At 38.9% G+C, this 25,758-nt stretch overlaps 1 protein-coding gene across 2 annotated transcripts in view; it reads left to right on the top strand.

Annotated features, from left to right (window-relative positions):
- The first annotated feature begins 7,508 nt into the window (after positions 1 to 7,508).
- The window catches only part of CERKL (ceramide kinase like), a 128,443-nt gene continuing 110,193 nt past the window's right edge, over positions 7,509 to 25,758 (top strand). For both annotated transcript variants that reach the window (XM_047773014.1, XM_047773013.1), the window contains exon 1: positions 7,509 to 7,845. In XM_047773014.1, the coding sequence (XP_047628970.1) occupies positions 7,608 to 7,845 (238 nt within the window). In that variant the 5' untranslated portion in view covers positions 7,509 to 7,607. The remainder of the gene's footprint in view (positions 7,846 to 25,758) is intronic.

Below are 25,758 nucleotides of genomic sequence, written 5' to 3'. Positions count from 1 at the left end.
TGTAGGTTGCAGACACAGTTCAGATCCTGTGTTGCTGTGGCTGTGGTGTAGGCCGGCAGCTACAGCTCCAATTTGACCCTAGCCTGGGAACTTCTGTATGTTGTGGGTGTGGCCCTAAAAAGAAAAAGAAAAAAGATAGTTGAAGGTTTTTATGGCATTTGGATAAAAAAATTGCAGGTGCTGAGAAGAGAGGAGTTGAGAAGTTGAAGTGATATGCCATGGGGCCCAGGGGAGCAAAGAGTGAATGCACATGGTAGATGGGCAAAGATGGTGCTAACAATTCTGCAATGGCCTGGAAGATAGAGCTTGAAATGAATTTGTGGATCTGACTAAGGAAATTTTTGGCAGAATATTATAAGTGCTGATTGGCTTCTTTTATGTGTATAATATTTAAAAATTCTTTTCCATTTATAGGTTATTATAAGTTATTGAATATAGTTCCCTGCACTATATAGTAAATCCTTGTTGTTCACCTATTTTATACTATGGTGGTGTATATCTGTTAATATCTTACCCTTAATTTATCCCTCCCTACCCCTTTTCCCCTTTGGCAGCCATGTCTGCTTTCTGTTTTGTAAATAAGTTCATTTGTATTATTTTATTTTAGATTCCACATATAAGTGATATAATATTTGTCTTTCTCTTTCCAACTTACTTCACTTAGTATGCTAATCTCTAGGTCCATTCATCTTGCTGCAAATGGCAATATCTCATTCTTTTTTATGGCCAAGTAATATTCCAATGTGTGTGTGTATACTGCATTTTCTTTATCCATTCTTCTGTAGATGGACATTTATATTGCTTCCATATCTTGGCTATTATAAATAGTGCCACTATGAACACTGGGGGGTGTGTGTCTTTTCAAGTTAGAGTTTTTGCTTTTCCCATATATATGCCCAGGAGTGGGACTGATGGATCACGTGGTAACTCTATTTCATTTTTAAAGGAACCTCTATACTGTCCTCCATAGGTGTTGTACCAGTTTACATTCTTATCAACAGTGTAGGAGAGTTCCCTTTTCTCCCTACTCTCTCTAGCGTTTGTTATTTGTAAACTTATAGATGATGGCCATTTTGATCAGTGTCAGGTGGTACCTCATTGCAGTTTTGATTTGGATTTCTCTAATAATTAGTGATTTTGAGCATCTTTTCATTTGTATGTCTTCTTTGGAGAAATATCTATTTAGGTCTTTGGCCAATTTCAGATTTTTTTTTTTTTGCTGTCAAATTATATATTTTGGAAATTAAGCTCTTGTCTGTTGCATTGTTTGCAAATATTTCTCCCATTCTGTAGGTTCTTTTCATTTTGTTTTTGGTTTCCTTAGCTAAAAAACTTTTAATTTTGACTGGGTCCTATTTTTTAAAAAGACTCCCATTTCTTAATGGCCAACTTAGAGCAGCCTTATTTTGGACTTTATTAATGTGATAAGTAAGATCATATTTTGAAAACACTTCTAGCTGGATATTATGTAAATGATAGACAAATGAACAAGCCTTTTGCTATAAGGGCAGGGATAAAAAGAAGGAAAAAGAGGAAGGATCCACTCACTGACTGTCAAAGTGTTGACTATGTTGTTGAAAACACTCAAAATCACCTGCTGTAATTCTTTAAAACATGTGCTTCTAGGAATAGTTCAGTTACAGGTTCAAAATCTCAGAGCATCAGTGGGAGGCAGAGACTGGGAATTTTCATTTTAAAAAAATTAAGATTCTTAAGCACATCCAAGTTTGAAAAGAATAAGAGTTTGTGTTCAGAAAGAGTCCTTTTTTGAGTTTAAGTATTCAAGAAGTTCAAGGTTCAGAGGATGTTTAAAAATGGGAACCTACAACAGAGGACACCATAGATAGTAGAGATGAGGCTGTCATGAAAATTTGGGACTTGGAGATTGTAGAGAATACTGAAGTGCCCCCAAATGGTGACAGAAAATGATGTAAAATTCAAAGACTGTACCCAGTGCTAAACTCTTTGGTGCCTATGGGTAAGAGGTTGGAAAGCAGTGACTGTTTTCCACAGAGAGATGGGGTGTTGCCTCCTCTATACAATGCTTTTTTCACACCTGTAATAGTAGGAGCTCTAGGAAATAAGGATAGGTTTCTGACTGAAATTGTCTGTTTTATTTGTATTTCTGGTTATACCTAATTTAAGATTCTTCACTCCAGCATTGCTGGCAGTTACTGTGAAAAAATTTAAGCTCTCTATTTGCTGGAAATACCTTTCAAATTGTTTGCGCCAAGTTTACGGATATCAGTACCTACCTACAAACTGGTTTGGAAACCTTGAGGGAAAGGGAAGAGGAGCCCACTTCTTTCTTGGGTCACTTATTATTGTTTATTCAGAAGCTAGACATTATATGGTCATGCCATTTCATAATTGCATGAGATGGGTCACAGGACACAGGTGAGAAATTCATTTTAAACAATTTCATCATAAATGCAAAAAACTGGCACATGAAGAAAATGTGATATTCTGACTTGGTGGGATTCTGTCATTTTTTTCTATTTTCTCTGTAATTCTTGAAGGGACATATGGCCCTCTACCTTTTAGGCAGCAGGAGCCCAGGTAGCAAGAACATTCTGACAAAATCTCTGCTCAGCATGAGAAGGAAGTGGTTCCTTCGACACATTGACAAAGTGCCCATTTAGCATCAGAAATGACTGAAAGATGAAAGCTCGCTTCACCCAAAATAGATGTTGATGTGAAGAAACTAAATACATCCTGAATTTTTATTTTCTTTATTCTCACTCATGGGACATAATATGTTCAATAGCATCAGAAATTAATGACAGAATTCAATTTAAACAGTTAATTTATTCATTCATGTGTTCAACAAACACATTTATTGAGCACATTTCATACTGAGACCACTCTTTTAGACACAAGAGATAGAGCCAGAAGCAGGCAGACTAGGTCACGTCTGTCATTGAGGTACCCATCTGATGGCAGAGGGTGGACAGACAAGAAGTATGCAAATAATTCCATTAAGTACTTTTAGATCGTGGGATATGCAATGAAGGAAATAACATTGAGTAGGGGTCAACTTTTGATTGATGGTCAGGGAAGACCCTCTGAGAGGGTGACGTGATGTGGATTTGGGCACCATGCAAAGCTAGGCCATTGTGAAAATTGCTCCAGGCCAAGTACACAACAATAGCAGAGACCCTGAATGAGGAAAGGACTTGCTTTATTTGAGCAGTAGAAAGAAGGCCAGTCTGATTGGACATAAGTAGTATAAAAATGGAAGAAAAATAGTAGGAGACAGAGTTTGAGCAGGTGGGCAGGAGTCAGATCACATGGGGTCTCACAGATCAAGGTGGGTGCTTGGATTTTATTCCTCCTGCACTGAGCAGTCCATAATAAAAATACTCTGTAAATTAGAATTTGAAAAAGAACTATGTTGATGGTAATTTGGTGACATACGCACTCAATCATTTGTCACACAAACTTTAAACTTTAAAGACAGCAAAGGGAATGACTAGGATTATCCATGGGCCAGAACACAAGCATGAGATTTCCTTGCCCCTGGTCTTCAATGCAGTAGGTCTGAATGTCTCTGTTGGCTGTGATTTCACCTGTCTCCATCTGTGTAACTGAGAAGGTGTCCCTGATTTCAGAAGGCTGTCCCATCAGGCTTGCATTCCTGGCATTTGCCTAGACAACTAATAACTTCCTGAAAACAATATTAACAAATACCCAAGCTTCAGCCAAAGCAGGGAAAGCAATGTTCAGGAAGGTCCTTGAAAATTTCCAGAGTGCCATTCTCATGTACTAGTGTATTACATATGTAACATGTATGGGATAATTGTTCTTCAGGATCTAGGAGGAAAAACTATTGGGTGGCACTGGCATTATTGTTACAGATAATGTTACAGAAATTCATTCATTCTTTCATACTTTTTCTTGAGCACTTACTATGTGCTAGGCTCTGTGCTAGACAGTAAGAATTTAATGAAAAACAATATAAATTTCCTTCCATCAAGGAAATTTTATTCTAGCAAAAATAATAACATTTATTGAGCATTTCTTATATTCCATCAGTAAGGGTATTAACTGATTCAATGGGGAATCTAGACAGTAAACAAATAAAGATAGAAAAAAGTAATTATAATAGATGTGAAAAAATAAAGCAGGGTATGGTAGAGAAATTACTTGTAGCCTAAAGTTGTCTATGTTCTCGTCCTTAGAACCTGTGACTATGTGAGCCCACATAGTGTAAGGGATTTTGCAGATGTTGCTAAGGATTATCCAGGCAGGCCCTATGTAATCTCAAGCGTCCTTATAAGAGGAAAAAAAGGTCAAAGTCAGAGACAGAAGATGAAATGATGAAAGCAGGGAGACAATGCTATGTATGTTGCTAGCATTGAAGCTGGAAGAAGGGACCATGAGCCAGGAAATGCTAGCAACCTCCAGAAGCTGGAAAATGCAAGGAAATGATACCTCCCCTCTCCTGGAGGAATGTAGGCATATTGAAACCTTGATTTTAGTCCACTGTAACTGAGTTTGGACTGCTGACCTCCATCATGTAAGATATTTGGATTGTTTTAAGGCATTCTGTGTTAACAGCAGCAATACGAAACTATCACACAGGGTTACGAGGTGGTGAGTGATGAAGGCTGCTCAGCAATGCCCTCTTAGAGAAGGTGCTCTTTAAGCAGAAAAGTGCACAAAGTGGTGGGGGGAGACATCAGGTTGCCTGGCAGATAAAACATTCCAGTAGAGAAAACAAAGTAAACTTTGAGAAGGGGCAAGTCTCACTGTGTTTGAAGGCTAGGAAGAAGGCTGGTATGGGAGAGCAAGGGTAAAAGTGTTAGCAGGTGACCTTGGAGAGGTATAGCCAGAGACCAGATTACATAGGGCCTTGGGGTTTTGCTAAACATTTATTCCAAATTCGTTGCTAAGAGTTTATTCCAAGAGTGATGGGAAGTCAGAGGAAGGTATGGGTGATGAGTGATAAGATCTTGTTACTTTTTCTTTTTTTTTAATGGCTGCACCCACAGTATATGGAAGATCCTGGGCTGAGAATTGAATCTTGAGCCATAACTGCCACCTACAGCAGATCCTTTAACCCACTGCCTGGGATTGGGGATTGAACCTTAACTCCCACAGTGACCCTAGCTGCTGCAGCCAGATTCTTAACCCACTGTGCTACAGTGGGAACCCCTTATCTTATTACTTTTAAAAGGAGCGATGTGACTGCTGGGTGGAAAACAGACTGGGCTGAAGGAGGCAGTACAGGGAAAGGGGAAAGCAAAGAGATGGACTGGGAGGCTTTTGAAATTGTCAAAGTGAGAGGTACAGGGGTGCAGGCTAGCATGAGAAGCCTATTTTGCACATGGAATTGACAGGATTTGCCAGTGGATTGGATGTAAGGTATGAGAGAGAGAAAACAAGGAGGATATTTTGATGACACAATTTGCTGAGATTTGTGACATACTGGGAGGAACAGCTTTGTGACAGAAAATCATGAATTTGGTTTTAGATGTTAGGTTTCATTCAGGTGGTTGTTGGACAGGCAATGAGCAATGTCAGGTAGGCAGTTGGACATGAGCTGAAGTTCAGGAGAGTGGTTGGGGTTGATGACTTCACCTGAGAAGCTCTGAGAAGTAAGTAAAGCCATGGCACTGATGCCTGTGTAGATGGATCCTGTGGCCAGAGCTCCAGGGCACTGCAACCTTTAGATCCCTGGAAGAGAACAGGTCATCAAAAGGAAGAAATGGAACACAGCCATTGCTTTCATCCTCAAGAAAAGCAAAGCCAATGTTTTTGTCTCTCTGGCCTGACTGAAGCTTGAAAAATGGCAACTTGCCCCTTGCAAAGGTCCCAAGAAGTAGTCACTGCCTTGGCCTATTTGCCCTGGCTCTCAGTGAGCTTTTAAAATGCCAATGAGCTCTAATTGTGTTGATTGCCTGACAGCTGTGAATACAAGATGCTGACTCCAGAACTGCGACTCATTCTGCAGGGCACCAGCCTTCCCCACTAACTACTGCTGAGCTGAGCCACCTGAAGCCTGCGTGGAGCTTAGCAGCAGCTGCACTTCTGCTCCAAGAAACAGCTCTCTGCAATCAGATCAAACTGAGGCTCTGCCTGCTTTGCCTGGAAGCTTGGGTATTTGCTTTCAGAGCATTAAACAGTCAGACTCCTTGCTTACCTGACATATAGGAGCTTTATGTCTGAAAGGGATTTGGGTAGGCCTATGGTCTCCATCCTCAGTTTTTTTCAAAGTCAAGTTTGAGCAGAGAACCTGGAGATGCTCCTGCTACTGTGAGATTTTCTGACTTTGCAGCATGACCAGGGGCAAGGACAGAGAAGTGGCCACCTATTGGAAGTCATTGGTTAGGCCCTACCACCCTGAAACTAGGCTCACAATTTTAATTTTTTCTCAATACAATTATTCGGACCTTATATCTAAAAAAATAAGCCTGCTGATTTATTTCCCATTCCATTCCTCTTCCTGAGAACTCTCTCCTTGTCTCACCATCAAGCTGTCAACGCCCTGTTAATACTCTGCTTAAAGCAGCAATACTCAGCTCTAGCAGAACATTGCAATTGGCTGGGGAGCTTTAAAAACTCCTGAAGTCTGGCCCCATCCCCAGAGATTCCAATTTAATTGTCTTTAAGTGTAGCCTGGGCATCTGGATTTTTAAAAACTCCCCAGGTGACTCTAATGTGCAATCATCATTCAGAACCACTGGCCTCCAGACTCTGAGCTTTCCAAATTAACAGCTAATTTCATGAATCTCAGCTATCAGGAGAAAGTAAAGGGTGAATTCTCCAGGGCTTGCTCCATTTCCAGGTAACGCAGCATTACAGCAGTAGCTTTCAGGAGAACAAGCCCTACTGCTTGTAATCTCCAGGGAGGGTCAGATCCCTGAAGACACAAAACTGCACAGGAGGAATCTTGGGGGAAAGTAGGACCCTCAATACTTATAGCATGGAGACAACTTCCTTTAATATGAAATTTGTTAAAATGAAAATCTGTCTTTGTAAATCAGGGATTTATCTTTGGCTTTTGGGAAATGAATTCTCTATTACCAGCTGCATAAAGATCAGCTAACTATTGAGGGCACGCAAGCATCGTTATAAACCTCTGTGCTTCAAGATAGCCCACTGGAAAGAAAAGCGGAAAATCAGAGGGTTATACTCTCGCAACAACTTTGAGGACCAGCAGCATCACCTGGGAGCTTCCTAGAAACTGCGTTGTGGCCTCTTCCCAGACCTATTCAATAAAAATCTACATTTTAACGAGATGCCCAGAGGGTGAGTATGCAAGTTGAAGTTGAGAAGGGGGTAATGCGGTGCGAAAATCTCAAGGAATGGTAGGGACTAGGCAAAGGGAGCCACTTAGTCCTCCTCCTGGACTGATGTGGGGTGTGTGTTTGGTGGTGGGGGTGTAGTTGTAGTAAGTGTTAGACTGGAAGTTGGCGGCCGAGGTTCTGGACTGGGTCAGGGTGGCCCCGCCTGCCCGCCCCGCCTCCCTACTGGGTCTCTGTCCCTCACGCGGTTGCCATGGTAGCTCCGGACGCAGCTAAAGACAAGTCAGCCTCGGTCTCCGAGTCCTTCCCCGAGGGCCTCCTCCGACCCCAGGTTCAGGCTCAGCCTGAGGCTCCACCATGCCCCGGGGGAGGCGCGGCGGCCGGGTGAGCGCCCTGGAGGGCTGCCGGGAGGAAGAGGCGCCCCCCGCGGCCGACGCCGTGCCCTCGGTGCTATGGGCGTCCGGGCAGCAGCCAGAGGCAGCGGCGGAGCAGATACTGCTCCGGGGCATCTTCGAGATCGGTAGGGACAGCTGCGATGTGGTGCTGAGCGAGCGGGCCCTGAGGTGGCAGCCCATCCAGCCCGAGCGCCCCACAGGTGAGTGGTCCCGGGGGGAGGTCCCTCTCCTCCGCCTTCCGCGTGGTGCCTCCTTCCCCACCCCCTCCCGGCTCCGCACCCTCCTTCACTGCGCCGTCCCTCCGCCCTCTGCTAGCTCCTCCTCTGCCCCAGCGTGCTGCCGCGTCCCGAAGCCGCCGCCTCCTCCCTCCAGACTAGGCAGAGCCCCAGCCGGACCCAGGGGCCTCCCGCTCCCTCCCCCTCCCGCCTGGCTTTCCCCCTGTGGCGCGACCCCACTACTAACTTCACACTCAGCTTCTGCTACACCACTCGGGAGAAAGAGTTGAGCCCCGAAGGGGCTGTGCTTTCTAAACGCGGGAAGGTCACCTACTCTTTCCCTCCAAGTCGAAGTGTTATTCCATCAACTTCTGAAGGTAACGCTGAAAGCGTAAGCATTTTACGGAATATACCTACACGTGCGTTCCGAATCCAATTCTGATTTTGCGGACTTCTGAAAGTTTAACCTCAATGATGGTCTCTCCGGACTTTTCCATCCCTCACATTCCTTGCCATTGTCTGGAAGCCCAGTCAAACTTTTGGTGTTTAACATCGACTTTAGAATCAATTGCCTTTAAAACTTTTCTAGTGTTACAATTCTGTACAGTAGAACTATTTCAAGTCTTAGTCTAGAGATGATTTAGGAAGAAAAATCTTGGGATGTGGAACACATCCCTTCTAAATGCTAACTTACAAAATTAAAAAAAACCTTCCCTTGTTGGAAAACAAGACACAATAATAAAGTGACTGTTTTAAGGTTGCTTGTTTAAGAATCTAACAAAACTGACTAATCAGGGACTCAGCCCTGGTTCTTAGTGGGAATTCTGCTGCATGTGCTATGCTCACTTAACCAAAACTACCTTGAAACTTAATTAAAACTGTTTTCAGGTGTGTTGAAACTCGGTGTAATATTTTCTAGAACTCTTGAGTTAAAAGCTAGGGATATGATGTAGAATTATTCTGTTTAGTTTTTAAGTACTTTGAATTTTGGAGACAGAAGTTTACAATTAGAGTTTCAGTTGGCCTACAAGAATTGATATAACCTACAATGAAGCTGAAATACTGTAGGCTTAAAATGAGACATTGTGCAATGGGGAAGTATTCAAACCAGCTGCAATACTGGTATATGAAAAGTCAAATAATGACCTGAAACAAAACATGCTCTTTTATATAGTAAGTGGTGATGGAGGAAAAGTAGGCTTAATTAGCATTCCTGGCAGTAGAGTTTAAAAAGATATAACTCTAAAGGTTGAAAGTGTTGATATTTGTTTAATTTTGCCCTAAAACCTTTCCGTTTTCTTTTCCTTCAGCTAGGTATACTTCTTTCTTGTAACTTACACCCAGTATGCAAAGCACTCTGGGCCCTGAAATTGGAGGTTCAGAAGCCTAGTAGCTTAGTAAGATGAAACCAAGATATGTTTTACTTGGTAAGACAGTAAGAGTGAGGGAAAAAAAAAGGAAGAGTTAAGAGATGATACGTTTAAATATGAGAAATAATTTCTGTGGAATTAGCTTCCAGGTGAGTAGTGAAAGGCAAATGAAGTTGGTCCGGAAAATGGATGAAAAGGAGGAAAAGTTGCACCAAGGTTATCATATTGGGATGACATGGTAGGGGAGACCATGTCTGTTGCTCCTTGGCCAGTGCCTGGCTGTTCCAGAAAAGGGTGAGGGTGGGGATCAGATCGCTGGTCATTCAGGTCATAAGAGATATTTGCAAGACCACTCAGTGTTTAAACTTCATAGTGCCTTAATAGTTGTTGTTGCTGTTGTTGTTTGTTTGAATAGACTATTTTTAGGGCAGTTTTAGGTTCACAGCAAAATTAAGCAGAAGGTACAGAGATTTTCCATACACACTCTGTGCCCCTCACATGCATTGCCTCCCAAAATATAAACACTGCCCATCAAGGTGGTTTGTTTGTTAAAACTGGGTGGATCCACTTTGACACATCATTATCATTCACCGTTGTTTACATTAGGTCTCCTTCTTGGTGTTCTGCATTCTGTTTGGTTTTAGCTTATTTATAATGATGTAGAGTCTACAGAAAAGCAGAACCTTGAAAAAAAATGTACAACACAGTGTGTGGTGTATATATATATTTGAGGAGATTTATTATGGGAATTGGAGATTATGGGATTATGGAGACTGAGATATGCCGCTCTATACCATATGCAAACTGAAGAACCAAGAAGGCTGGTGGCCTAATTCAGATCAAACGTGAAGGCCTGAGAAGCAGGGGATCTGATAATGTGGCTCTCAGAGACAGGATCTACATGGGGAAAAGGGATGATGTTCAGAACATTTATTTCATTTATTCTCAGCACCTTGAGAGTGCCTGACATATAAATATTTGTTACATGCATGCGCTTGTTATCTGGTCTGGTGAACTTTAGTTTTGCATATTGCATTACCATCTGATTACTACACTGCTATTAATAGTGACTTCTCATCACCTGTAGGAGTGTTTCCCTCCCTCCCCTTTTGTTAAAGCATTAGAACTCTTTTTACAAAACATTATGTGTGTATATATATATATACACACACACACATATATATATACACACACATATATATATACACACACATATATATATACACACATATATATACACATATATATATATACATATATATATATATATTTTTTGCTTTTTAGGGCCATGTGCACCATATGGAGGTTCCAAGGCTAGGGGTCAAATTGGAGGTACAGCTGCTGGCCTACACTACAGCTCACCGCAACGCCAGATCCTTAACCCACTGACTGAGGCCAGGGATTGAGCCTAGAAGGATTGTTTCCACTGTGCTACAATGGGAACTCCCTATAAAAACATTCTTAAGCTAAAGTTGCTCCACTTCGCCACCGTGATCATCATGGCCAGAAAGTTCCCTCTTGTTCAGCTGCAGGATAGAGAAAGCAAGCTCTGACCAGGGCATAGATTGACCAGGATGGCACATGTGTAATATAAACACAATGTAATGTAAACTGTATATACAAAAGGGTATCATCTCTTCAGAAAATACCTTTGTTATTGCCGGCAGTGGTGCCTAATGTTCTTTCTATTGCAATCTCAAATCATGGTCATTTTACTTGTGGAATCATATGGGTTTATTCATGATAATTGTGTAGTTAGTTGTGCCCTAGAGAAGGGCAAAATCCTGATGAAGTGGGAGAGCTATCAGGTGAGGATTTTAAGGCTAAGTGTAAAGGTCAGGCAAGTCTGGGTCATGGAACCCTATCTAGGCAGATTAGGTCAAGGGTAGTGCCACAGTGTTGTTAGCCCCCAACATGGTGCCTAGGACTAGGCATAAAGTGTCAAAAATTAAGAGTGCTCAGAGAAGGGACATGGGCAGATGTCGTAGATCATTTTGCTTATCTTGGTACTAGATCAGATATTTTCAGAGTGCAACATTTTCAAAGTTATTACTGATGGCCTGTTGGCATTGTTCTAAATCTCAACCGAGGACAAACTTCTAGGAACACCTATTTACTATGTGGTAAATTTCTATTTGAAATGTTAGATGGAAATAGAAGATACAGGCATTTTTGTTTATCCCCAATAACACAGGGCATGAGACCTGGTTATGATGTTTCCCATAAAGGACAAATGGCTGAGAGGGAGAGTTAGTAATGAGTAGGATTAAACTATTTTAAGCTCATCTTTTAGTACACTGAGGAATGATCCATGTAGGGATCTCCATGACAGGAATGCCAAATATCCACAAGCATCTCTTTGTTCTCTCTCTTGCTGGGCACCTTTATCATCTACTAATGAGTAGCACCTTGAAGAAAAAAAGCGTGATAAGTTCTTTATAGGCTCCCTACTCCAGCTGTCTGTAATCTCCCATTTGGTGCAGGAAAAGTTTCAGGAGTGGGCACCTGGGGACCTGAAGTCTTGTCTGCGAATAATGGGTGTGGGTGTAACTGACTTAAAGCAAGTCATTTAACCCCCGCGGAGTTACAGTTAATTCATCTGCAAAATGAGGCATTTACATTATGTGGTCTCTAAGAACCATCAACTCTGTGAAGTTGCTTTTGAAAGAAAATACCTATTTTTACAGACTTTTGGTGTTAGGACATCTTAAGTCTGAGCAAGGTTTGGCATGTGTGGAGGAGTTGTATTTCTGTCTTCTAAAGGGAAACCATTTTTTGATGCTAGGTGAGTCATGAGCAGATTTTTCATGATAGACAAAAGGACTATCTTATACTTTCTTCAATTTCATTTCTTGTACCTTCTAATCAAATTTCAGGGCAAGGATTTTTTCATTTTTTAAATTTAATTTTTATTAAGGTATAGTTGATTTATAGTGTTGTGTTAATTTCTGCTGTACCCATTCATTCACTGGATTTTGTTTGATTAGCATTAGAATATTATGTTTTAATATTTTAAAAAATAAAAGGAAGGTTTCAAATCTTAATTATGGTTCACAATTCTTATTATCCATAAACTTACTACCTCAGCGTATACCATTTAATGTTATGTTTTTTTCAAAGGGTTATTCCTACCATGACTTTGAGCTCAGCTGAATTAGAGCAGGAACCAGAAAATCTGAAAAAGCTGGGCTTCAAAATAAGGTGTTGAAAGTGTTTCTTTTACAAGGGAGTTAATGATTTTCTTGTGCTCTAAGTTTGTATAAACATTTATTTGCTGGAAACTTTGCTGCAGCGTGAAAGGTAATGTGGTATAATGTGCAAATGAGGAAAACAATTTTAAAACAACAAGAGTTGGTGATTACATGGGACTTAGCAGAGCTGGGTACATTCTGAGTATTAATCTGCCTAAGCTGTTTGGGAACAGATGTACGTGAAACAGATCCCAGTCTTCTGTTGTGTACACCCAAAGGCGGACATCTGTCAGTGGACCGTTGGTCAGAAATAATGGAAGCAGGGGTTAAACCCCAAAATGACCCATTACGCATATGAATTATCGAAGGACCCAATTACTCAGTAAAACATGATGCTTTGATTCACCAGTGTACATATTAAGAAGAAAAAGACTTCTTTAAAAATGTTCCCAAAGCTGTCAAATTTGAAGGAATTTTTAAAAGATGGGAGTGAAAAAGCAAGTTTATCAAGTAACTGCCTGTAGTGTTGAAGTTTTTAAATGCTTTGACAGGTCTGTTAACCTAATGTAGAAATACTGTATAAAGCTCATATTGTATAAATATTAGCTTTTTCTTAAAGTAAATTGGTCCACACAGAAAAATAGAGTGTGGATCTGTAAGCATGACTGTTCAGTGAAACTTTTGTGTGATGATAGAATGCTCTGTGTCTGCCCTTTCTGGTATGGTTGCCACCAGCCACTTGTGGCTACTGTGCACCTGAAATGTGGCTAGTGTGATTGAGGAGTGGAATTTTAAATTTTATTTAAGTTTTAATAAATTTAATAGCCACATGCTGCTAGCGGTGGTTGTGTTGGACAACATAGCTCTAACACACTGGATGCCTCAAGATTTGAAAACATCTATTCCCAGGCATAGGTTTTCATCTTTATTTCTGTAGTAATGTACAGATTTCAGGTAATTAATCTAAACATAGAGCTGATATGATCATACAATTTGAGTTGCTGATTTAAAGATACAACTGAGTCCAGAGATGCCCTAGTAGCAGAGCCCCTTAACATATTTTGTGAGTACAAAAATATGCTTTTATCTGTTGTGGTGAATCAATTGGCCGATAGTAAAGTTGAAGTCTTGTCTGTAAAAATCATAAATATGAGCTTTATACAGTATTTCTACATTAGGTTAACAGACCTGTCAAAGCATTTAAAAACTTCAACACTACAGGCATTTACTATTTACACTAAAATTTGGCAAACAGGAGTTCCTGTTGTGGCTCAACAGTAACAAACTTGACTAATATCCATGAGGACTTAGGTTAGATCCTTGGCTTTGGTCAGTGGGTTGAGGATCTGGGGTTGCTGAGAGCTGTGGTGTAGGTCGCAGATATGGCTCCGATCTGGCATTGCTGTGGTGTAGGCCGGCACCTGTAGCTCCTATTTTACCCCTAACCTGGGAACTTCCATATGCCATAGGTGCACCCCTAAAAAGCAAAAAAAAAAAAAAAAAAAAGGCAAAAATTTGGCAAAAATTGATTCCTACTATCAGAAATACTATATTCAAAGTAATTGTGTACCCTGTGTACCCTGACCCATGGAAGTCTGCATCCTAATGTTCCTAATTGCCAACCGTATGGTCTTGTCTGAAGGCAAGTGCTTTTAAAAACTAATCTATTGTCCCCTTCTTCTCGACTCCTCTTCCACGTGGGGGTATTTGGGACTGCAGCTGGCACAGAAATACTCTCCTAGAAGTGGGGAATGGCACTTGAATTCAAGGCAAGGGACTTAGAAACTGATAAACAGATAAGGATGAAACTGGGCAAGGTTGGTAAACCAGAGAGGCTGATCTAGACGGGATCTGCCAGAGGGAGAGGACCTGAAGTGAATTGCAGACTGAGCAAGATGGAGCTAAAGGACCAAGGAGCCATGACAGTAGATAATAGGGATCAACAGATGGGCTGGGTACATAGGAAGATGCTATTGCTTAGACTATGCGTTTTGTACCCCCTGCAATTTGGGAAAGTGAACCATCCTAGTTTAAAGGGCCAGAGCTGGAGTAAATATAATTTGATGTGATCTCAGTACTAGATTACCCATTTTGAAACTTACTGCCAATCCTGCCTAGCCTGTTAATTGACTAAGTTATTAGATCACATTTCAAATATTGATAAATCTGCAAGCATCATCAAAGTCTGAAACACAGGCCCTTCTAATACCTTCCATATGACTGTATTCTTGCCCAAGTTTTAGAAGTACTGTGCCAAATGATGGGTGTGCTATAGGCTGAGCAAGTGAGTTCTGGTCATGTATGTGGTGAGCAAAGTAGCTGTGGCTCTTTACATGCTCTTGTGTTTTCTGAGACCAGTATGTGGTGAAGTAAAAGGGAAAAGAGGGAGGGAGATGGAGTTTGAAAGAGATAAACCTTACACTGATTTCTGGGATGTGAACTAGAAGTCGAGGACCCTTAGTGTAATGGATGACTACATCCAGAGCCAGGGATACAGGTCAGCAGGTAGGCAGATACTCATATATTTAAAACAACAACAACAGCAACAATAACAATGGTCGTCATAGTACTATGGTGTTAGGGAAAGCCTACAGGTAAGTCTAAAATAAGGTACCAGCTGGCATCAGGGAATTCCTCTAATACACTGCAGGATTTTCATCTAAAACAGTGTTCTGGAAACTACTGCTGCTGCTATGCACATCAGTGTCCAGGGTTTGACTGAAAATAGTGAACATTTATTGTTTACTCTGCCAGGCCCTGTGCTAAGTATCTCTTATTTAATCTTCCCAATGGGACTATGTAGTTCAGATAGGATTTTGAGATCTAGGGCCTAGAGATGTTAAATAACTTGCCCAAGGTCATGCTAATAATGGAGTTGCTGGGATTCAAAGTCAAGTGTTCTGACTCGAGAGTCTATGCTCTACCCAGTAGATTATTCTGCTTCCTCAGTCCAATAAGAAGATTTCCTCCAATGCCTTCAAGAAGCTATGCGATGTCCGAGTTTAATGGTAATATCACATCACGGTCCACATAAAACAAAATCATCTGACTTCTTTCAGGCCTTTACAATATTTCCACTATGAGGGCATATTCCATTTCTCTCTCCACTTCTAATTCCTGAGTAGATGGCCAAATGGGATAGACAAAGATTTTTAAACTCAGTATTTTTATTATGGAAAATATTAAGCATACTCAAATGTAGGAAGAAGAATAAGCCTTCATGTTCAACCCACTGAGGGGTGAGGCTCTGTAAAACATGTTATTGAGTTAAAATGGTTTTTAAGCCAGTCTTGCTCAATCTGTGCCCTACCCAGTTCCCTCCTTTTTTCTGGAAAAGTTGGAAGAAGTTCCTAGGCATCTTATAATTGCATCCATAAACATCTTATATGTACCTCTAGGAGACAAGGATTAAAAAGTGTATAGTACACAATGTAATTTACAGTAGCATCACTCTATCACTATTCCAATTTAAAATAATTGTCTGTATCCTTATATATTCAGTGAGTGTTCATTGTCTTCTAATTGTTTTTTCTTTTTTAATGTAAATTAACGTTTATGTAAGATACATATAGCAGATGGTTGCTGTTTATTTCTTTTATATCTTCTAATTCACAGATTCCTCTCCCCCCCCTTTTTTTCTCCTTGTGACTTATTTTCTGCACAAACTGGGTTGTCTGGACTGTAGTTCTTCATAGGAAAATGAAAAGTTTGTTGGGGGTCAGTGTCGGTGAAAGATAAAAGGGAGGAGGAAGCCGATTGGAAGGGGTAGCCTCCACATGGTGATGCCAGTCTGACACCTGTGAAGGAGGAATGAAGCAGGCAGGGGCAGGGAGAGCCCCAGCCCATGGAGTTTATAGATAATCTTTGTTTACCTACATGAGGGCTTGGGAGAGAGATGGCTCATCAGGAGTCCTGCCTTGGGCAGAAATGGCTAGTTCTCAGTTGTGTTCAGTCATGGGCTGAGGGCGGCCTGGAAGGAGTGTGACCTCAGCTCTTGTTGGGGTGGATCCTGAAGGTACAAACAGCTGAAGGCCGTCAACTAAGTGCATTCCTTGTAGCAGAAAAGGTCATTTTTATCTTTTTTGTCTTTTTAGGGCCTATTTGCAGCATAACGAAGGTTCCCAGGCTAGGGGTCGCATCAGAGCTGTAGCTGCAAGCCTGTGCCACAGCCACAGCAATGCAGGATCCGAGCCATGTCTGTGACCTATGCTACAGCTCATGGTAGTGCCGGATCCTTAACCCACTGAGCGAGGCCAGGGTCAAACCCGCGTCCTTATGGATACTAGTCAGGTTTGTTAACCACTGAGCCACTGTGGGAACTCAGAAAAGTTCTTAAAAAGGAGAAAGGTTCTTAAAGGGAGAAATCACAGCAGCCACAGTGACCTTATAAACTCAGGTATTTAAATGTATTAAATATATTTTGATTTACAGCAATGATTCTTCTTACTAATTGCCCAGATTCTGTATTTTTGGACCAATGGGAACCTCTTGAAGCTGATTTCAGAGAACTTTTGACATTCTTTCACCTTCTCTCTTAGCTTTCCCTGCTTTCTGGAATGGCAAGATATTCCAGGCTCATCTTGAACATTTCATGCCTCAGACATGGCATCAACCCTATCATCAAGGAAGCCTAATTGTTTGAAATGAGTAATAATATTTATTTATTTATTTTTTATTTTCTAGTAACTTTATTTTTTTATGTTATATTCTATTTTTTCCACTGCACAGCATGGGGGCCAAGTTACACATACATGTATACATAATTTTTCCTCCCATTGTCATGTTGCGATGTAAGTATCTAGACATAGTTCTCAGTGCTACACAGCAAGATCTCATTCTAAATCCATTCCAAGAGCAATAGTTTGCATCCGTTAACCCCAAGCTCCTGATCCCTCCCACTCTCTCCTCCTCCCCCCAGGCAACCACAAGTCTATTCTCCAAGTCCATGATTTTCTTTTCTGTGGAGAGGTTCATTTGTGCTGTATCTTAGATTCCAGATATGTGATATCATATGGTATTTGTCTTTCTCTTTCTGACTTATTTCACTCAGTATGAGAATCTTTAGTTCCACCCATGTTGCTGCAAATGGCATTATTTTTTATTTTTTATGGCTGAGTAGTATTCCATTGGGTATATATACCATGTCTTCTTAATCCAATTGTCTGTCGATGGGCATTTGGGTTGTTTCCGTGAATATTTTCTCAGGTCAGTCTCCCAAGGCAACAGAAATAAGAGCAAAAATAAACCAATGGGACCTAATCAAACTGACAAGCTTTTGCACAGCGAAAGAAACCAACGAGAAAAAAAAAGACAACTTACAGAGTGGGAGAAAATAGTTTCAAATGATGCAACAGACAAGGGCTTAATCTCTAGGATATACAAACAACTTATACAACTCAACAGCAAAAAAGCCAATCACCCAGTGGAAAAACGGGCAAAAGACCTGAATAGACTGTTCTCCAAGAAAGATACACAGATGGCCAACAAGCACATGAAAAGAATGCTCAACATCCCTGATTATAAGTGAAATGAGTAATAGTATTTAGAGACCACAATTTGAGCACCAGGTGCGCTCATTGCTATTACTTCCCTTATATGTTCCTGTTTCCTAGGTTTTCCTGAAAGCAGAGCTGAGAAGCTTGTGTATTTTTTTTTTTCTAAAGGGAAAATGTACCATGGAATTATGCTCATACTTATAGAGTTCAAGACTAAAAGGCTTTTATTTTATCTACTTTCTCCTACCCTTAACATCCTATTTTCGAACTGCAACATTATCATTACTGATTTGCCTTATCCTACAGTAAGTCTACATCTCAGAATAACAACACCAATGCTACCATCACTTAAATAATTACTGAGTGCCATTTAAGATCATTCTGTAATTTGTTGTTGTTGCTCTCAGAGTCAAACACCACTTAAGAGTAAATGCTGTGTGTAGGCAAATGACTGAGTTTTAAAGACATTTGGAATCACTCCTATCTGTGATGTTAAACTTCTAACTCAATAATGCAGAATTACTGGTTTCATCTTTGCTTAATTTTGGGGCATGGCTTTTTAAAAAATGCAGTCTTGTTTTGTAATTATGTAAAATATATATATGGTTCCAAAATCAAATCTGCTGAACAAGTTGTATTCTAAGAAGGATAATTTTTAGTGTCCTATTTACTGTTTTCCTTCCTTCCTATTATAGGTAAGCCTTTTAGATTTTTTTGGTCTATTTTTTTTGGGGGGGGGGCACATCCAGGAATTGGAAATTCCCAGGCCAGGAATTGAAACCAAGCCACAGCAGTGACAATGCTAAATCCTTAAGTACTAGGCCACCAGGGAACTCCTGGTTTATTCTTTTTTATTTTAAAGTTCTTTTGTATCATTTTTATTAGATTCCACATGTAAGCGATGTGATAGTTATATTTCTCTGACTTATTTCACTTAGTATGATAATGTCTAGATCCATCCATATTGCTGCAAGTGACATTATTTTACTCTTTTTTTATGGGTAATATTTCATTGTGTATCTGCAGCACATCTTTATTCATTCCTCTGTTGATAGCCAAGTTGCTTCCATATCTTGGCTATTGTAAATAGGGCTGCAGTGAACATAGGGGTGCATGTATCCTTTTGAATTATTTTCTCCAGATGTATGCCCAGAAATGGGATTGTTGAATTGTATGGTAGTTCTACATTTATTTTTTTTTTTTTAAGGAATTTCCATTCTGTCCTCCACAGTAGTTATACCAATTTACATTCCCACAAACAGTGTAAGAGGGTTCCCTTTTCTCCATACCCTCTCCAGCATTTATTGTTTGTAGACTTTTTGATGATGGTCATTCTGATGTGTGACGTGATGCCTCATTGTAGTTTTGATTATTTGCATCTCTCTAATACTTAGTGATGTTGAGCATCTTTTCATGACATTTTTTGCAGTCTGTTTTCTTTAGAGAAATGTCTAGACCTTCTGCCCACTTTTTGGTGTGTGTATGTATGTATATATATAGCCATGTGAGATGTTTGCATATTTTGGAGTTGAATCCATTGTCAGTTGCTTCATTTGCAAAGATTTTCTCCCATTCTGTGGGTTGTCTTTTCATTTTTTTTTTATGTTTTCTTTGCTGTTCAGGAGTTTTTAAGTTTAATTAGGTCTCACTTGTTTATTTTTGTTTTCATTTTCATTACTCAAGGAGGTAAATCAAAAAATATTGCTGCAATTTATGTCAGAATGTTCTGCCTATGTTTTCTTCTTGGACTTTTGTGGTATCTAACCTTGCACTTAAGTCCTTAATCCATTTTGTGTTTATTTTTGTGTACAGTGTTAGAGAATTGCCTAGTTTCATTCTTTTACATATAGTTGTCGAGTTTTCTCAGCATCACTTATTGTCTTTTCCTCCATTGTATGTTCTTGCCTCCTTTGTCATGGATTAGTTGACCATAGGTGCTTGGGTTTTTTTCTGGGCTTTCTATCCTTTTCAATCCTGGTTTATTCTTACATAAGCAAACATGTACATATATTCTCCTTACCTCACCCCTACCCACTTTCCTAAGTGCATGGTAGTGTACCATATATGCTCTTTTCTACTTTGATTTTTTTTTTAAATTAACATTATGCACAGTATATCACTTGATAAAGTATATAGCAAGACTCCACATTTCCTTTTATATTTGCACAATAATCCATTGTGTACTATAGTTTATTGGACCATCTCTCTATTGAAGGATTTGGGTTGTTTTTAATCATTTTTGCTATTGCAAGTAGTGCTATAAAGAAAAAATCTTCTCATGTCTTTTTTTTTCCTCATTATAATTTTGAATAGATCCCTAGAAGTGGAGTTTTTGACTCAAAGAATAAGTATATATTTGCTTTTAATAGACTTTTTAGAGTACTTATAGGTTCATAGCAAAATGAAGCAAAAAGTACAGAGATTTGACATTTACTTCCTGCCTGTATAATTTTGCTAATATTTCCAAATTCCCTCAAAAAGATTGTTCTATTTAGCTATTCTATCATTGTGTGAGGTTAGCTCTTTCTGTGCAGTTTCTTCAAAAGATAATGTTGTCAGACATTTAAAAAACGAATCTGATAGATAAGAAATGGTAATTCAACATACTTTAATTTGTATTTTTCTCATTAACTCACTCATGTTTTTAGCTTTTTCACCCTTACAATATGGAAACACCTATTATAGCTGGGGTTTATCATAGGTTCCAGGGAGGCTACAATCAATTTGATATAATTTCTACTTCAAAGGCTTCACAGTCTGCAGGGAGACTCATCAGCAAGATAACTAGGGGCAATTGAGGTATTACTTATAGGGCATTATAAAGAATCATGGAAATGTAGCTAAAGGAGAAAAAAATTTGTTGGATTGGGCAGAGAGGGAAGTCAGGGAAAGCTTCAGAGGGGTATGAGGGTAAACTTGAATGTGGGCCTTGAAGCATGATTAGGAGTAGGCAGTACAAAGGAATAAGGAAATCATTATAGGAAGGTAATATTTTGGAAAAAAAAAATCTCAGGAAAGAAGGCTTTGAACTATGTGGAAAACAAGACCATAGTCTGTGGGGAGAGTTTCCTTTAATGGGGGGAGGTGACAGTGCTTTGTGTAAGTCAGTAGTTTGGATAGGGTTTTGAATATCTGCCAGGAAGTCGGTGTCTTAACCTGAGAGTTGAGTAAGGAGTGCAAAGACAGAATGTTGGAGGATATCAAGTTTTTGTTTTTTAAAGTGAGTTTGGGTTTTAGAACCAGGGATAAGATTGATTGTAAATAGGCTCCACATTGAGGAGCCCAAGTCAGTGGCCGGTAGACCATAAGATCCAGGAGGCAGGGTGTATGTGGTAGGGAGAGCAGACAGGTGAGGCTAGGTGAAAAGGGATATTGTCAAAAATAGTATCTGGAGAGTATAGGCTTTGAGGAAAAGAGAAAAAACAATGGTGATGCCGAGATTTTCAGCTTGGACAATGAAATAGATAGTGGACACAGCTAAAATTGCTTCCTATTTTGCTGGTTTAAGAATTATCTTACGCAATGTATTCTACCAAGCATCAAATATACCAGTAGCTAGCAAAATGTCCAAACAGAAGGGAAATAGAAAGCTTGAAAAATGCGTAAGCTGGAGGAATTGCTCCTGAAGGATTGTAAATTGAACCCTATCAAACTTAAGATCTATGTTTTCCATGAGCCTCAGACTTTCCCTTTCTGTGCCGTTTCTTACTAGGTTGGGGCTACTTTAAAAAAAAAAAACAAAACAACAACTTAAAGCTATTTTCAGAAAACATTGTTCATTAAATATTGGTAGATAAAGTTATCTTTGTACAACCATAATATCTAGGTATTATTGCAATATAAAACATCAGTGAAATAACTTTAAATGTCAATTTTTATATGTAGAAAAACTGCTTATCATTTAAAACAAATTCATTTATTTCATAAAATCTGTTTTTTTTTTTTCCCCTAATACAAATACTATTTGTTCCAAATTAAATTTTCAAGCTTAGTAAATGTTACAAACACTTAATTCAAAGCACTTTCTACTGCCCATCTGTGCAGGAAGAATAAGATCAATAAAATTGAACAACTGTTAGAATTACTGGTTTCCTTATATTTTAAGCATGTTTTCTTGTATTGAGAGTGTAAAGGCAAGATAGTATATGTTTTGTGGTTTTCATTATACAGATGAAAATACTACAGTTAAAATCTTGGTGATTATAATACATTTTTGAAGTCCCATCCATAGCCCATTTATTTGTGAGAATATTTTATTTAAATATTTACTATAATGTGGATACATTTTTGTAATAGTATACTCCTATTTTAAAAGTGGAAACAAATTCTTCTCTAAAAATCATATTTCCATTTCCTTGAATTAGCATTTTTCATATTGTGAGGAAAAATGTCTTGGTATCCAGCTTCTGAATTAAAGATAAATCTATAGTTTTTCAGGTTGTTTGAATGTTTTACACTGGGACCAAACCTACTCTATTATTGGGCTTCCTGCCATGGAAACATCTTATGGGGGAACCTAATTTTATTCAAATATTCTTAGTACCTGAGCACTTTATTAGGTGTGTGCCAGATTCACCTTGCATCCAATTCATCTGCAGGAAAAATATGTGCATTGAAAATTGTAAGTGCTTTTTCAAATCTGACTTTGCTAGAGCACAACATGAATCCCAACAATGCAAAGCTGTGAAATGCCTTTTTGCTTTTACTTTTCAAAGATCTTCATTCAGTAACATTTAATTAGCATTTATTGTGTACATTGTATGCTTTGGGATGATATGACTAGCAACAAAAGAATATTCTAGAAGATCTTGACTTCTGAGGTTGAAGCTGATAATGCACTGACTGAATTATGTGTACTCCACATTAAAATGACTCAGTAGTTACCTATTGCTTTATTGAATATAGGACACCAAGTTGAAACTATTGATTTTTGAAGTGAAGAATTCTTAGTCATATTCTAAACTAACCAACTATTATTGTTAGTTTTGAAAATACCAACTATTTTCATTATCCTAGGGTAGACGGAAGAGAACCCATGTTGGAGGCCTCTCTAAAAACTTCAGTATTCTTATTTGGTTAATAATCTGCCTTTATAAGAGTATCAGTAAAATTGGTTAAATGCAGACTCTGAAAATTCAACATATTATCACAATCAATTTACTGTTAAACAGTATTATGCCCTGGATATAACCTTATTTTATTTTTTTCACCTTAATGAAAGCACTGGTCATTATTACTGCCACTGATGCTCTTTTGTCTGCACATACTGTTGCAACATAATGTGTTGTGCATTTGATACGGATATTACCATATTGCCATAAGGAGCTGCTATTATTTTAGACACCAACTGATTCCATGATAGTGTCACATTTCTTTAACATATGCTTATGTTTTTGTACAAATGACCCCAAGAAACATCTGCTAGTTTTGTAGTGGTATCTACTGTTTCTTTTTTAGAATTTGACCTGCCAGTCACTTTTTAATGTGAATCTATGTTTCATTAGAGGAGGCTCACTTTCTGGCTTTTATGCTATTGAAATTAATTAACAACATTTTGAGTCAGCTTTATGACATAATTCAGAAAGAAACTGAACTGTGTGCACATTTCTTTAAAAGTCTCTTCGTGGTTGTGTCATTGATGTTTTAAAATATAAAAGTGCCCTTTTAATGGCTCCTTTAGGATCCAAAATTTTATGTCCAAAATTACTTTCTAATGGTTCTGAAATTACTCTTTTAATTTATAGAAGTGTGTAGCAATTGTAATGTATCAGTGGTCAGTTCATATCTTTTGCTAATGGTTAATCCTCAAAGAATGTTTAAGGGCAGACAAAGGAAAAGGAAATGAAATTTCAATAAAGTCATGAAATGTTTGCTCCAGGAGACTGGAAAAACTTGTAGAGAACATAAGCCATTGATTATATTAGAAGTAAAAGCCCTTTTACTTGGTTTGGTATGACTTTGACTAAGAAGCCATGGTTACAGATTTCCATTGTCTGGCTCTTTCTTTCCTGCTTTTCTGTTTCCTCTAATTTCTTTAAGTCATAGTTATTCAAAGAAAGCAATATGACCATATATTTATGGTCTTTAAACCTGAAACATCTACAAAATAAAAAACAAAACTTTTTGGTATAGCATTATTTGTCCATGTTTTCCAGTAGAAAAGAGAAATTTTTTCCACTCCCTTTATTATACCAGAGGACATTATCTATAAAATTTTGTATTATGTACATATTGATACCAACTCTAAACCCAGTAAATATATATGAGGTATAGCCCTTAATCACAACAAACACCTATGTTAAGATCATAGCTAGAGTAGCTTGCTGTTATTTTCTACTCATCGGGTTTCTATGCATCAGTTGGACTCCTATAGACTCTAAGTATGTCAGCATTTATATTTCTGTGCTCATTCATCTGCTTTTGTTGCTCTTAGTCTCTCTTAGTCCCTTGGGTGACTTATGTCATTAGGACAACCTTCTGTCCCCTGCTTATCATCATTTGGCTGCAACTGAGCTGAGGACCTTGCCAGGTACCTTAGGTGCTGGACCTGCTGTGTTCAGCTTTGGCCTCAGTAATATGTGTGTTCCTTCCATGCCAAAACTCAATTCTGTGAAGGGTGACCAGATGACTGAAAGCTTTAGTTTCAGTGATAATGCCCCAGTGAGGCTGTGCTGAGTACCTAAATAGCTTTCTGTTAGGCCTGAAATAGGAGAGCCAGGAGCCTCATGTCCCTTGAGAAAGAGGGATTTCCCGTGGCCTTCTGGGCTCAACACTGAGCCATTTAAGTGGGCTAGTGGGCTGGACCCAAAGGGGAGTGTAATTTCCTCAAATTGTGGTTTAGTTTTCCTCTGTGTATGATGGGAGTAGGACCAACTTAGAGAAGTCCCCAATGGCTTTTCTTGCCTCTTAAAGGGCAGACCATTTACTTGCTATCATGGCTTCCCCTCTGGGCCCCCTATGCTTTCCAAAACACTGGAGGAATCATAGGCGAGGGGAGGCATTCATGAAAGGGTGTATCTGGAGTCCTATTTGAAGTATAAAGACTATTTAGGAATTGTTTTTATTTTACTTATTTTTAAATTATAGTCAATTTACAGTGTTGTGTCAATTTCTGTTGTACGGCACAGTGACCCAGTAATACATATATACATATATATACACATTCTTCTTATCTTCCACTGTGTTCTATTATAAGAGATCGGATATAGTTCCCTGTGCTATACAGTAGGTAATTATCATTTTAATACTTAATTACTGCCTGTACTTAAAAAAATTAAGTATAGCTGATTTACAGTGTTAGTTTCTGCTGTACAGTAAAATAATTCAGTTTATATATATATATTTTCTTAAATATTCTTTTCCTTTATGGTTTAATCATAGGATATTACATATAGTTCCCTGTAGGACCTTGTTTATCCATCCTATATATTCTGCCTATGCTTTTTGTTATTGTTAGCTTTTAGTACAGAGAATTTTGTCTCTACTATTGTGGCATAGAATTTTGTCTCTACTGTCATGGGGAACAAAATGAAATATGTTTTCATTAACTTTGTATGGTGCCTGGTATGGCATTGTGAACAGGTGGGCTCATAATTATTTACTTGATGCTCTTTTTAAGAAGTCAATTACATCATGGGAAATTGAAGAATAACAGAATTAATTTGTTGAAGCATTCTTTAGGAAATCTTGCATGCATGTTCACTAGAGAAACATGGGGCTTCTCCCTTAAAGGACAAGGCTTTGTTTTGTTTTTAATAAGACACACTCTTTATAATTAAAACAAAATCCTAGAGTTATGGGATTACTGTTTTAAATAATTGGATTTCTTTCCTTTGTCTGCCT

The sequence above is a fragment of the Phacochoerus africanus genome, chromosome 3 (assembly GCF_016906955.1).
Source record: "Phacochoerus africanus isolate WHEZ1 chromosome 3, ROS_Pafr_v1, whole genome shotgun sequence".
NCBI lineage: Eukaryota > Metazoa > Chordata > Mammalia > Artiodactyla > Suidae > Phacochoerus > Phacochoerus africanus.
The sequence above is the reverse complement of the archived record's forward strand: the minus strand, read 5'-3'. Positions and strand labels throughout refer to the sequence as shown.